Source organism: Maniola jurtina, chromosome 13 (assembly GCF_905333055.1).
Source record: "Maniola jurtina chromosome 13, ilManJurt1.1, whole genome shotgun sequence".
Lineage (NCBI taxonomy): Eukaryota > Metazoa > Arthropoda > Insecta > Lepidoptera > Nymphalidae > Maniola > Maniola jurtina.
The window spans coordinates 3,550,429-3,565,608 of NC_060041.1; the positions used below are offsets into that span (position 1 = coordinate 3,550,429).

A 15,180-nucleotide genomic window follows, 5' to 3' on the forward strand; every position below is an offset into this window, starting at 1 on the left:
CTCTAGACCGCTAAACTGACTGCTGACCTTCAGTAATGGAGAGGCACATAAAGAAGAAGAAGGTATCCCTATAGAGAGTTTTTGTTAATGCGCAAAACTAGAAGCTCTCAGAATCAAAATTAGCCTTTCAAGCGGAAAATTTCTACTAAATGGCTTAAAAGAGTTTCCTACTCTTATGACAGGACAAGTCCTACTCACTAAAATTTAAAAAAAAAATCAACAGCAAAACGTTAATAAAGCGAACTCTTTGTTCCTTCAGAAGTCCCATTAGTGTTTTAAGGGAGGCAGGAAAGCATCTTTAATTCGCTTACACAACATTTTGCACCGGAACGGACGGCCGTAGCCTCCGAATTACAGGCCGTAGTCCGTATGCCACCGGACGCCGGAAGCTCATCTTTTCAAAATGGCCGCCGAGCGGAAGTGCGGGAAACGTGAGCGTTTTGACAAACATAAGCATTGTGAAAAGCCCGAGACATGTCGCGAATACTCAACATTCCCTTTGTGTCTTGTTTTGCGGAATGTTGCATTCCTTTATCATCTGCAGACGTCCCAACAAAGTCTGCTACTAACACGTTCCAACCCAATTAATATGGATGCCAAAGTTGGAGTGAGCTGCTTCTCAACCTACATAAAAGCTGCACCCTCTATTACTACTCCGTATCGGTTTCTAAGCATATCGTACCGAAATATTAAATCGCTTAGTGGCACAGTTTTGCCGGTAAGATCAAGCCGTGGCCCTAGCACCTTTGAATAAAACCTTTGAAGTTGTGATCACCCATGGGTCCCATGGGTCATTTCGATTTATCGTCAAACTGTGTCGTCAAATTAATTTCCTTGGTGTCTATGCTTGGGAATGGAAAAGATTACCACCGACTAGCTGGAATTGGAAGTTGGCACGTCTATAGACGCTGTACAAAGGTCAGCTTTGAAGCTCGTACTCGGCTAATTAGTGTTGTACCTAATTGAGTTTGCTTCACTCGACTCGCGAGTTCTGACACGTTAACAGGGCTCTCTCCGTCACTCGCTTCATACAAACGTAGTTCCAATTTCATTTGAATATTAAAAAACCAAAGTCCATGAAATTTTGCAGACATATTCTAGAAACTAATATCTGTGTCTGTGGTGTTTTAGATTTTTCTAAAAATATGTAGTTTTAAAATTACAGGGGCTCAAAGATTTGTATGTAAATTTTTAAGACCGCGCAACTTTGAAACCGAATATTTTAACAGAAATCTGGAAAACCACAGACATAGATATTAGTTTCTAGGATATATCTGCAAAATTTCATGGACTTTGGTTGCTTAATATTCAAATGAAATTGGAACTACGATTGTATGAAACGAGTGACGGAGAGAGCCCTCTTAAATGACACGCGAAAACGACGCCGGTGCTTCTTTATTTTCTTAGTGCTCTAAGCTCTTTAGTTAGCTTGATTCCGCTTTGTGTTCAAAAACTAAACGTGTGCTATTTTTTACACCTTCGAATAAAACCTTTGAAGTTTGTATGTCTAGCCGAGTTCTTGAAGATTTCAAAAGACTACCTACATGAATGAGGAAGCGAGGGTTTTCAGACATAATTTGGGTCACCCTTCAAGCTGCCCACATTAATTATTTTCATGTCTTCGTTAATGTTATGTAAAGTGCTTTTTTTTTAACTCAAAATTTTATGTTTTGAACCTGCAGATCGCAAGTTGGTGCAAGTGCTATGGGCCAATACTTAAAAGTGTGGTATCGGTAGTACCTACCTAAATTTTATTATTGCTTGCACCACAATTACGTATGATTTATATTTGTTGGTCATCATCGTCCAAAACCTAGTGCTATACCTAGATATGGCCGTAGTTTAAAAAATCATAAAACAAACTTTATTGCCTTGTGTTTTCTACAAAATCTTTCTTATCCATAAATTGTATTGCAAAAATTAAGTATGTACTTACCTTACTTACCCAGAACGCCAAATATAAGGCCGCCAAATTGTACTACTTACTATTTTTATGCTGTGTAATATTTTATTTTTGTGTTTCTTTTTATAATGGTGTACATTAAAGCATATTTCAATTTAATTTCAAGTCATCTCTATTCAATGAAAAAATAATTTTAACGTTCAAAAAAGATCGTACAGCTAAGTTTAAATTAAAAATTTATAACACCCCCGACAAGTCGCCCAGACAAGTCGCCAAGACTTCAGGGCGCTAAGAATACAATGTAAATAGTTGTAAGAATATTGTAAATACAATAAATAAATAAATAAAAAGTGAAGGTTACAGTAACTAGAAAAGAGCTGATAATTTTCAAACGGCTGAACCAATTTTCTTGGATTATAGCTAGGACCCTCTCGATCAAGCCACCTTTGAAACAAAAAAACTAAATTGAAATCGGTTTATTAGTTTAGGAGCTACGATGCGACAGACAGATACACAGATACACACATCAAACTTATAACACTTTTTGGGTCGGGGGTTAAAAACTATAATGTAAGTATTTGATTTTGAACGGAGTCAAACTGACCTTAAACTGCAAAATAAAGTATATCCAGCTTTCGGTTTAACACAATAGGTAGACAAGAGGAGTCAAAAGGGGGCTTAAACCCTTAAAGATGCTAAAAACGCGACAATCGTCTAAACAACTCTTCAACCGACGACGTCTTCCGAGAGATTCAATAAAACGAGGGGTTTCCCGAACTAACTGTGCCGGTTTTTTTGGGGTAAAAATTTGGTAAAATTACAAGGCGGCCACCCCTGCGCTTCGAGTTTACATTGTAACGTGAACACCCTAATGCGCACGGTTTAGCTAAGGGTTGACACGAATTTTAAATTCATTTTATTGATTGCATTTTATTATAATTTTTTTTAATGTCAGAACTGCAACAATTTTAAAAAAATACATTATGAATGAGTTATTGAATGTATAAGCAATTCTAAATATGTAAATACTAAGAATAAAAGCGTGTCAAAACTTACGACTTAATTAATTAAATCCTTGCTAGATACTCAATTAACTAATAATAAAACTACGACGTCATATCGCTCTTTACGATAGAAAATATGTACGTACTCTTAGTTTTACCTCCTTAACCGATTTTAAGTGTATGTATTTTAAATTGGACAAAGAATTAGGACGGAGATATAGTTTTCACCGAACAGTTTATAGTGTGATCTTCTCAATGTAAAATCTGCTTTCCTTATCGAGTAGAGCTACACGCGTAGCGTACCTATGGCAGCATATATATATAGTACTTGTCTTACTTGAAATTAAATAATTTTGATCTTGCCATATGTTTGCAGTTTATTCTGGTCATAAATCTACGATTTAAGTTGAACTAACTTGTATCGCTTTTTATCGGACTGAGTGGCGCGTTAAAAGTATGATTCCATCTTTATTTGTATGTTATAAATCGTGATGACGGCATCAAAACAAAAAAGTTATAAAGAAAAAGGTCCTTGCATTACAAACGGGTATTTCAAGTAATTATTTAATCAGAAAATTAAAAAAATGTAATAAACGAGCCGTCAAAAATTGCACCCAATATTTTTCTGGTCTTCCACAAAACGACTGCAATTAAGCGTAATTTAATATTAACTTACCGTATAAGGTAATAGTCATCCAAATAAGGAGGCCTGTAATTACGTGTCAGATATCTCTGTCGCTAGATCGTGATTGTGCCTTGTTGAGATATCTTCGAAATATTTGGAAATTCTCGGTTTTTACTCAAGAGCCTTGAGTCAGCTTAAAATCACTTAAGTAATGAAAGTTTTTCAACATTTACCTTATCGGTTCTCATATCATTTAAACAATCAAGAGTTTGTTACTAATTAATTATTATTATTGGTACAAACAATAGCTTAGTTATACGATTATTATGAGTATGATGATGACTCATCACAAGGAAGAAACATTGCATGTACTTAACTTTAAAATATATCTACATATCTATTTACAGTCTATATCTATATCTAGTTATAGTCCTTCGAAATCACTCAACTAAGTTAACTTATAATTATTTAATTTAGCCTTCTTTGAATATACCTATACCTCAGTGAGATCGATAATAATAATTGTTATTTGAACCTATTTAAATAGATTTATTAATATCCCTTACAAATAAGTAAATCCTAAAAATATGTTAAGTGCCCAATCAATAAAATAGTGCCAACCCTGCAATGTAAGGGGCACCACAAATTAAATTCTATCAACGATGAGACGAGTTAATAAAATGAATTTATACGGAACCCCGGATAATCAGGGGCGTCGTCGGTTTCGCGAGAAGACCGTATTTAGGGATCAGTTAGGTCTACCACACCTACTGGTTTCATTGGGATAAATATGTACTTTTCTTTAAAATCCTTTGACTGAAATGAGATAAAAATTAACTAAATAATAATAATTGTCTCTCGCACAGAATTAAGGTTTTGCTGTAAAGGTTAAGATATTACTTAGTACATTAATAAAACTTATATATTCTATAACCTATATGTTGCCAATTGCCATATCATGATTAATAAATTATTTTCTTTCTTCTTTTAACATTTTTCTTTCTTTCTCTAATTTTAGTTGTTTAGGTACTTCTTATTTTTTAAATGTTTTAACTTCGCAATAAACATTTATTTGTACCTACTTCCTAGGTGTTCGATCTTTTACTTGAACATAACCCGCTACGTATACTTAACTTTAGTACTCGTACCTAGCTTCAAGGCAAGTGTCTTCTATAGGCAAGCGCGCTCCAACTTGGACCTCATCTTTGTCGTCAAGCGCAAGCCTACCATGCAATAAAAAATAAATATAAAAATTCGGCTCCTTTTTCACGTATGGGAGCCCCCCTGAAATATAATTTCATTGAATTTTTAATTCAATATTTGTTTTGGGTCAACGTTCTACACCAAATACCAAACTTTCAGGTTTGTAACTCATATTTTAGTCTACTAATTACTTAGTTAGAGACCTGTGACATGCGGACGGACAGATAGACAGACAGACAGACCGACATACAGCAGAGTGACATTGATAGGGCTCCGTTTTTACCCTTTGGGTACGAAACCCTAAATATACCAAATAGGACGAGCAAGATTTTCCAAAAATCATGGTGCATCTAGATTAGGACAATGCGGTCGGCAAAGAGTTTGTTTTTCAACTGGGCGACAGAAGGCAAATAATTGGCCGGTGTTGGGGTGAGCGGATACTTTTACAAATTTTCCTATTTTCCACTGACAATGCCTTTGTTCACTTTTTACGCTTTTTATGCCACTTTACAACCGGTTGTACGAGATTACCGAGGTAATTAATTGCTACTCATTTCCCTATTGTTAGCGGCGAAGTAGTGTTGGCTTGTTAGTGGATTGTCTGGTCATAAGGAGAGCAATCTGAATTCAAAGCTGTTTTTACCCAACCTATGCGACAACAAGGCAGGGTTATTGTTTTTCGCGGCTTTCTTGGTATGTAGGTAACATACCTACTTCCTTTATAGCCTCGAAACATATCAAAGTTTGGATGAATATTTTTTCATCGATTAGTCTAAATAGTGCAATGGTGATAGGCCATTTTTTTTTACTACAAACAAGTGTTTCATTCAAATCACTATTCAATTCGATCTATCAATAACAATTAGGTATACTAACAGACATGGTTTCTCATAAGACCACTTTTTCGTACCTCAAGCTGCTTAGTCTCTTTACGTCATGCTATGAAATTATACCTACGTAGATATTTTTAAAAAATCTGATTGTCTAATACACTACGGACCACTGAACTCTCTTATTGGCTCTTAGCTCTTAGGACCAGAGTTCAGCCTAGTCCAATTCAATCCGGTCAAAATTACTAACAAAAGCTAATTTGTTTAAAATAAATTACGAGCAATGACGACAAAGATATCCTCAAATTAGCCTTGGTATCGCAACGTTACAGAATTATTCCAATTTAGGTTTCTAAGCACGTCGGAAGATCGGACGGATCATTGCGTTGTTAAAAAACTTCCATTGAAAATAAGGTATTTTCGCATGACACGTTCTCAAAGGGCGAGGTTTCGGCACTATCATTAGGAAATGATTAACCTTTAGCGGTCGAGGGTCGTAGCCCATTAGGCCGAAATGTCAACCGTTTGACACCCCCTCAGTTCGGGCTGCCAGCTTTAAAGCGTTTAATATCATTTGTAGGTTCGTTTGTTTGGTTAAATTATTGTAATTTTGTTTTCGAAAATGCTATCCGTAGAGATATCATAGGAACCTTTTTTCTCTGGGGAAAATGCAATTACGAATCCCGCACAAAATTTGCCAGGATACCCACTAAAAACTTGCGGCATAGTCTGCGTGAATGAATGAGGCATTTCAAGATCGCGGGAATCGGATACAACAGCTGAGGTCTGATGAGACACATCGTAGGAGCCTACTCTACTACGAAGGAAGTGTTTGGCATTTCCCTTTCTTATACGCACTGCCAATTCCTGGTGTTTGGCCACCTATAAAATGGATTCCTTCAAAACAAGACTGAGTGGGCATCTCTAGCACACCAGCTCCACCATTCATTTGATCAAAAGTAATTGAAACATCATAAAGCAGTCTTCACGACACAGCCACAAACTCACAAAACACTCTACCTATAGGTACACACTTATTTTGTCACATCATCGCGTGAAATGTAGATCGAACCACCTTCGTTTTTGGCCTTAGAATAAGGGTAGGAACACATGGGTGGTTAAATAACCAGCTGAAATAGTCCACGGGTTTTGTTTAACCGCGGAAATATGTATACTAGCGCATACATGTGGAAATTTTGGCGCAGGATAAAGTTTTGTCGAGACGGACATTTGACGTTGGTCATTTAACGGCCCTTGCGGTCCTAGAATTCAGAACCCGATGTACTTCATTAACACGAGTAGTCTGTCCGTGTACCGCAGGCAGGCGCTGCTGACGGCGCGGTCGGACGCGCGCGAGGACGACGACGAGCGCCCGCTGGACGTGGGCGGCCCCTCCAGCCCGCCGCCGCCGGCCACGCAGCACACGAGTAGCTGTGAGTACACACTTCATTAACACGAGTACTCTGTCAGTGTAGTTATGAACATATTATACACCCTATAACTTACAAGCCCAGACAATGCAGTTGTAGCAGCAGAACCACTATTAGGACAACATCACGGTTGAATTCCGCCAGCACTTTATGCATTCTGGCTGATAAGACCTTGAGTGATGATGGCTAACTTTTCGTTAAAATATTCGACATCGACAAGAATATCTCTTGATCGCGCACTATGCTTAGTAAATAAAAGAATTACTTAATGGGATAACTGATACGTCAATTCGATGGGATGGGTCAAGTCAAAATCGTCATTTGGGTGACAAAGTTAGGTGATCTTTTTGATTCTATTTGAGAAAATCCCATGCTTTTGCACTTATCAATCAGTTACGAGTATACCATGTACTTATTCCAAGCTAATACAGCGTTTTCCTTTACAGCGTGGTTCAGTTCGAGCGGTGGCGGTGCTGACTCTGGCGCAGACGAAGCCGGTTCCGACTCGTCGTGTTCCGGGCCCGCGCGCCCCCCGTCTCCCCCCGCGGGCCCCTCGCGGCCCTCACCGGCCCCCGACGTGTCCTTAGGTCCGCCGGTCCAACCCCCCCTTCTGCCGTACCTCTACCCGCCTTCGTTGTACCCGCCACCTTTCTTCCCGCACCACCAAATGCCGCCAGGTCTGTTGTTCAACCTGCATCCCTTACTCCAGCAGTACTCGCTGCCTCCTCCCATAGCGCCTCCGGCACCTGCGCCGGCGCCTTCGTTGAGTAAGACGCACAGGTTTGCGCCGTACGCACTCCCCGGGTTGGGATCGGCGTTCGAACAAGTCGCTCCGAGAGCGAGAAGCCTCAGTTCGTCCCCGGCGCGGCCGAGGGTGGGCTCGCCGCCCACGAGAGCGGCGTCGGCCGACACGCCGCCCGACGCGCCCACATCCACGACCACGGCCGCCACCCCCCCTGCGTCCGATCTCAAAAGTATCGAGCGCATGGTCAACGGCTTGGACGTCGAGACTCAGGACTGACCGACCACTTGTATATAGAGTGTATTTATATCAAGCCTCGTTCACACGGGGCGTCGTTTTGTATCGTTCCTATTTTGTTTTTCTGTCGAGTTCTATTCGGGTCGATCGTAATAATCTCGGAGACGGCCGTTGGGATATCGAATTAACCATTATGTATTAGGTACCTATACCAAATAACAATATTACCCTTTATCGTTATTTGGGTATATTTTACTAGGCGACCAACATTACTACTACCTATTGATACTTCATTGTCCCTGTATAGTAAATCTTATTTTATTTGCTGGCGTTTCTTGGCGTGCAATATTGTATGACTTTTTTTGTGTTCGACGCAAAAAAAATCATAAAACCTTTTCGATATGCCGGTCGTCTCTCAGATCATGTTTGTAAATAGTTAAGCTTACACTAGATGGTTGTTTAGACGTCATTAATGTTTGTGGTTGACGATCACGCGGTGAGTACAGTCTGCACTCATGGATAAAAGAGATTCTTTTATCTATGGTCTGCACTCCACTATCCAATCAAGTTAGTCGTGGAATTCGGTCGAATAACGTCATATGTAATCATAAATAGAAGGAACTGTCACACTGCTAACACTCTACAGTTCTGTCTGTGGTTCTGTTGGTAAACCTGACGGTCAGTACACTGAGCAGCAAAATTCTCGAACAATTCTCATTTATAAATTGATAATGGACTAAATCTAAACTGTAATAGAGTTCCTAATAGTGTGCAAGAGACAATTCCTTGTGGATTTTCGCTTACACGCAATTTTGAACACTATTTTGATTACGATTTCGTTGATTATCACTTTATTAGTGAAAATTTTGTTGGTTAGCTTGCGATGACTCTTGCAAATCAAAATAGGTACCTAACTACTTCAAATAGCCGCTTCGTCAAGTAAAAAGAACGTGGGGAAAAAACTCTGAACTGAGAACTGAAGATCGCTGGTAGTGGGATCAACACATAATATCACACGATAAATAAAATCGAGGAATTTAGAAAAAAAGTCAATAAAAACAAGTTATGTAGGTATAGGTGGATACTGGATACCAATTTGATTGCGATTCCACAAATAACATCATCGGACAGTTTCTAATTTCTTTGTAAAACGCTTACTCTCTAAACATAGAGTAAAAGTAAAGACAATAATAGAACAACATCCGAAAATAAAAAGTAACATCTTAACTTCCATTTTTAAAGTGCAAATATATATTTTTGATACTAATTGCATTAACAGCAACAATTTCAATATTTGTCGATGTCTATGTTTAGTAGGAAAGTGTTAAAAAAGCTAACTTGTAATATATCCTAATGTTAATTAATATTATCTAATCCTGACACCTAAAAGGTTTAATATAATATTAATGCCTATTATCCACACAGGTAAAATATATTAAGTTTATATTAATAAAGTTTTATTAGTTATATTTACTCACAGAATAAAATTTATAAATAATAAAACACAAACAACAACTAATCTATTTTAAAAAGTGTAATATTATTACATATTTTTTTATTTGAAAATATTGGTTTCTTGATATAATCCTGTAAGTTTATATACTAACTGGATAGTGGTTATTAAAATATATATTAACTTTAAAAAATATGTCCCGAAATACCCCACAAAAATAATTGTAACAATGTACAAAATTCAACTCAATCGGATGAACGATGCGCGAATTTATACGAAACGTTCAGGCGGAAAAACGTAATTTTTTATAAAATAAATTAATTTTTTATAAAAAATATATTTTAGCTGTGCCAATGATAGGCTAAATGGATATTATACAGATTTGATTTATATGTACCTAATTAATAATAATTTTATAAAATCACTACACAAACAAGTAGGTTACACAATTTGCAATCCAACTGCGATCGTATCACCAAGTGACGTCAACTCGAATACGTAGCATTGACACAATAGTTTTCACGTTAGATTCTCCACTGCAATAGTTATAGGATAGATCATTTGTCGGTGAAAGGGGCCGAGAAAAATATTTTGAGAAACTTAGTTTAAGTTCCTGTAGTCTATTAAATTTTTTTAGAAGGAAGAGTGAGTGCAAACTGGTGGCTCACTACGCTCGCATGTTGGGGCAATTTTTCCACAAATAATTTGAATATCTTTAAATAATTTTGTAAAAAAATGCATTTTAGAAAAATTTCACTTGCGAACAGTCTTATTTGAGCAATTTTTCCAAAATAATATGAATATTTCATTATAAAAAGTTGTACCTAGGTATTGAAGACAGAATTCGACTTGCAGCGGGCAGCAAACATATAGATTCTTTTTTTTGTAATTTAAAATTATTCATACTTAAGAACTTATTGGTTAAAATGATATTTGAATTATCCGTGGGAATACTGTTCTTGAGAAATAGGAGCATAGTGGGCCGCTCGGTCAGTCCTGCATCGCTGATCCCTAATTATTTAAAATGTTTTAAAAAGTTTATTATATGTTTTATATAGTTAATTTTTTTAAATCATTTATCGCTTTCTTTGTTGGCCTCTTTCATCGAACTTTTTTCTAATCGTTTATTTTCCCACTGTAATAGAATAAAAATATAAAAATAATATCGCTTTATTTTGTAAATACAATTCGTAAGGTATATTATAATTTACGTGTTTACTAATTGACATATTTTGAAAATATGTTTTGTCAATTGTGCTGTGAAGGGGGTCCGTTCAGTTGGTCCTTTTAAAATTAAAATAAATTAAATAATATGGTGGACAAAGTATTATTAGGTACTATTATCTACTAACGATTGTCATTTTGTAAGTTAAGTACTAAACAAATTAACTATTTGTATGTTTCCCTAAAAGGGCAACTAAACGGACCCAAAAAAAAAAACGATTGATAAAAATCTAACTGTAAGTTAAATTTTGTAATATATAGTTGATAAATATTTAGTTAAAATACAAAATATATAATTATAAAATGAATATAATTTTCCATGGAATTCATTAAATTTAAGCGCATTAAAACTTTAACTGGAAATAGTCGTATGTAAATTGAAGTTTCCGTTGAAAATGACCAGTGATTTGAGCAACCACCAGTAAACTTAATAAGATGATTTGCAATTTTTCTACGAAACGTACTAAAAACATGTTGCTTGGTAAATCGAACGAGACTGTAACAATTTGACAGCTGTATTGAGAAATATTCATTAAAATATATAGATAAATCTATTGACAAAATCAATAAATATTGTTTCATTTATGAACCCAAGGAACGCACCAACTGATCAAATCCTTATCACCTACTTTGTCTCGAGGTCCAGTGACGCCTAAGACCAAGGAATACTTTGATCTCAGTAGATAATGCAAGTGTCTGATCAGAATCAAGTAGGTAGGTAGGCATAGGTAATTATTTTATTAACAGTAATCTCCCCGTCACTCGCTCCATACCAACTTTAGGTTGGTTTTCATTTCAATATTAACCAATCAAACTTAATATAAGTTTGTCATAGAAGTAATTTTTTTTAAATCCCGTGAGAACTGCATTTCCGGGATAAAAAGTTGTCGAAGTCAATATCCGGTGCGTAAGCTACCTCTGCACCTCATATAAATCGTTTAATCGGATAGACCCTTAAGAATCCCGTAGGAACTCTTTGATTTTCCGGGGCTAAAAAATAGCCTATGTCCGTCCCCGGGATAAAGCTAACTCTGTACCAGATTTCATTAAAATCGGTTCAGCGGTTGAGCCGTGAAAACGTAGCAGACAGACACAGTTACGCATTTATAATATTAACTAGAGGATGCCCGCGACTTTGTTCGCGTGGATTTAGATTTTTATAGATCCTGTGGGAACTGTTTGATTTTCCGGGATAAAAAGTAGCCTATGTCCGTCCCCGGGATGTAAGCTAACTCTGTACCAAATTTCATTAAAATCGGTTTAGCGGTTGAGCCGTGAAAACGTAGCAGACAGACACAGTTACGCATTTATAATATTAACTAGAGGATGCCCGCGACTTTGTTCGCGTGGATTTAGATTTTTATAGATCCTGTGGGAACTGTTTGATTTTCCGGGATAAAAAGTAGCCTATGTCCGTCCCCGGGATGTAAGCTAACTCTGTACCAAATTTCATTAAAATCGGTTTAGCGGTTGAGCCGTGAAAACGTAGCAGACAGACATACAGACACACTTTCGCATTTATAATATTAGTATGGATAATAAAGTAAGTACCTATGGATCACAATCAAGAACATCGCAATATTTATTATCGTCTGAATCTAATCATAGCCAGGTCCAAATGAAGATATAAAAATAATGCCTACTGTTAATTAAGTCTAGATTAATTCTAAGATAGCTTAAAGGATTAGATCTGTTACGCTGCAACACGCTAGTTTACAGCCTCAAGAAATTAATCTCATTACGTCGGGCGTTCAAGTAAAAAGTGTGTTTTCCTTTGCACTCGTAAGTTTAGCTATCTCTAGAACCATCATTTCGTTTTACTTAAGGAGAATACTCACGATACTCTGACGAAATTAAGCTTTGTCAAACAAATTGACTACTAAGTACAACTACAAAAGAATATGTAATACCTAATTTAATCTAATCTTTTACTTACTTCTAAAATTATAATGAAGTCACAAAATATGTAAGCATATGTCTAATGAGGAAGAACAAGAAAGGAGACAGAGTCGTGGCTAGGATAAAGGTAGTTAAGTATTCAAGAACAGAATTATAGAAGCAGGAGTTATTTTGCGAAATTCCATGATATACAAGGAACCAAAACTTAATTTGAAGCTTTTGGTTCCTTGCATTTCAAGAATAGTGTCAAAATAATAACGAATCATGATATTTTACACCCACGTACCTAACTACTTACTCGTAGTTGTGAGTTAAACAAAAGATAACAATATTAATTAGATATAGGTACCTACCTACAATACAGAAACTGTTAGGTAAATGGAATTACGAGCCAATTATTAAGACTCTTCATTTCCAACTTACAGCAAACTTGTAGATGACTTTTCTTTCTGTCCTCCTTCTATAGACAGGCATCTTCTCAAGGAGATAAAATCTTTTATGAGACCAGTTTTTTCATTAAATTCTTTTAATTGCATGACTTCAAGTATTCGCCTACAATCTGCCTTAAAAGAGCGTAGCATGCAAATATACTTTTTGCCACGACCACTCGCCTTAACAGGCCAACAGCGGAACACAGGCCTACATTATCCGAAAGGCTGCAGAGATAGGTACAGCTACAATCTTCAATCGCAGGGCAGCCGTGACACTCACGAAGGCAATAAAAACCTTTTTAGGGTTCCGTAAGTATCAATGGTGAGTATTAAAAAGCAGGATTATTAAAAAATCATCTAGTTTCTAAAAAAAGTGAGTACAGATAATAAACGTGATAGCGTAGTGGTTAAGACGTCCGCCTTCTTTTTGGGAGGTCGAGGGTTCAATCCCGAGCACGCACCAATAACTTTCAGATTTATATGCGTTTTATGCACTTGCTATACGGTGAAGGAAAACATCGTGAGAAACCTGTATGTCTAAGAGTTCTCCATAATATTCTCAGAGATGTGTGAAGTCTGCCCATCACTTCTCATTCCGAGAGGGTTAGTTTTGTGACCTATTGTCGCAGTCCCAAGGTTTTCATTATTTTAAAGTAAATAGTTTTAAAGTTATTTAAGAAAATAGATGAAAATTGCGTAGTTTTGGAGATGATTATCTCCAAAACTACTGAGCCATAAGTTTTTACAGAATAGTTTTTTTGCTAATACATTTGAATGAAAGAAAAAGTGTGTGTGAAAGATTACAGGAAAACGTATAAAAAATCTATGGTCTCAAAATACGTAACATGGTGAATTTCTCAATATTGTGCGTAGTATGGATAAGTACGTAGGTACTTATCCATACTACGCACAATATTGAGTGCTAATATTATAAATGCGACAGTGTGTCTGTCTGTCCGTCTGCTACATTTTCACGGCCCAACAGTTTAACCGATTTTGAAGAAATTTGGTACAGCCCTAGCTTACATCCTGGGGATGGACATAGGCTACTTTTTATTTTTAGTTGCCACGGGATTTAAAAAAAAAACATAAATCCACGCGTACAAAGTCACGGGCATCATCTAGTTCCTCATATACGGGACCCACGCGAATTTAGCTCGCACTTGTCCGGTTTTTTTCTAACTTGTATAACAAGCTTCATAGCTTTATGTAATTGAAGAGACTCCCAACTACAGGGGGCCTGTGCGCGATGACCACGAGATAACATCCTCCAGAGGTGTCACGTACAAGCGTAATTGCCTGTCATATCAGATCTTCGCCTCGCGATTCGCCCACTTAGCTGTGTTTGTATGCTAAACTAGTTCTTCTCTGGGCGATAACTTGTAGGTGCAACGCGAAAGATCACTATCACTTCACTACTTAATAAAAAACAAAGAATCTGTGAAGTTTACTTATCTGTCTGTATACGCTAATCTCGGAAAGTAACTGTAATCCCAGAAAGTACTGTAACGATTTTCATTCGGTTTTCACCAGTGGATGAATGGATGGTGGAAGTAACCGGGTTAACTTTCAATTGCCCACAGGACTCTTTTTTAATTTGATAAGAGCAAGCAAAGCAGCTGAGTTTCTTGCCGGCTCTTCTCACTAGAATCTTCATTCCGCACTGGTTTCACAGACGTAGCATCTGCATAAGAGATAGGTACTTATGAAATAAATAAGTTCTGACTTTGATAGTCGGATTTATCGAGAAACTAGGTTAGGTAACCTATTTGTAAAGGCAAGTTGGCTGAATTAAGGTACTGTCGATTTAAGTCCGCAAAAATCTTATCCAAAGTCAGGTTTTCTTGACGAACGCTGTTAATTACTATTGGGGCGGAATAGAGCGGAGATCTTTCCAATAGGTTAATCTGGTTATACTTAGGTATGTTGTATATTTTATCAGTTATCTCTCAATAATCCGATTGGTTGAAAAATACGTCTCCGCACAGCTTCGCTTCAGTGGAAACACACCCTAATATTTGCATAGAACATTTGCATTTTGGACTTGTTGTTCTCAAGAAGTTAACGATGCTTTCTGTCTGTTTTCTAAATTTAACTCACAGCACCAAAAATATAATTAAAAATACAACCTTAAATTAAGTCTTGATACCTTGTGCTACCCGTGCGAAGCCAGGGCACATTGCTAGTGTGTTAGCTACG

The 15,180-nt window shown here is 36.9% G+C and overlaps 1 protein-coding gene across 7 annotated transcripts in view; it reads left to right on the top strand.

Moving 5' to 3' along the window:
- LOC123870797 (optomotor-blind protein) overlaps positions 1-9,431 on the top strand; it is a 148,649-nt gene extending 139,218 nt beyond the window's left edge. For 6 of the 7 annotated variants that reach the window (XM_045914240.1, XM_045914234.1, XM_045914235.1 and 3 more), the window contains 2 exons: positions 6,868-6,998; positions 7,442-9,431. In XM_045914240.1, coding sequence (XP_045770196.1) covers positions 6,868-6,998; positions 7,442-8,016 — 706 coding nt within the window. In that variant the 3' untranslated portion in view covers positions 8,017-9,431. The remainder of the gene's footprint in view (positions 1-6,867; positions 6,999-7,441) is intronic. The other variant, XM_045914233.1, reaches the window with a different exon arrangement.
- Positions 9,432-15,180: the final 5,749 nt, after the last annotated feature.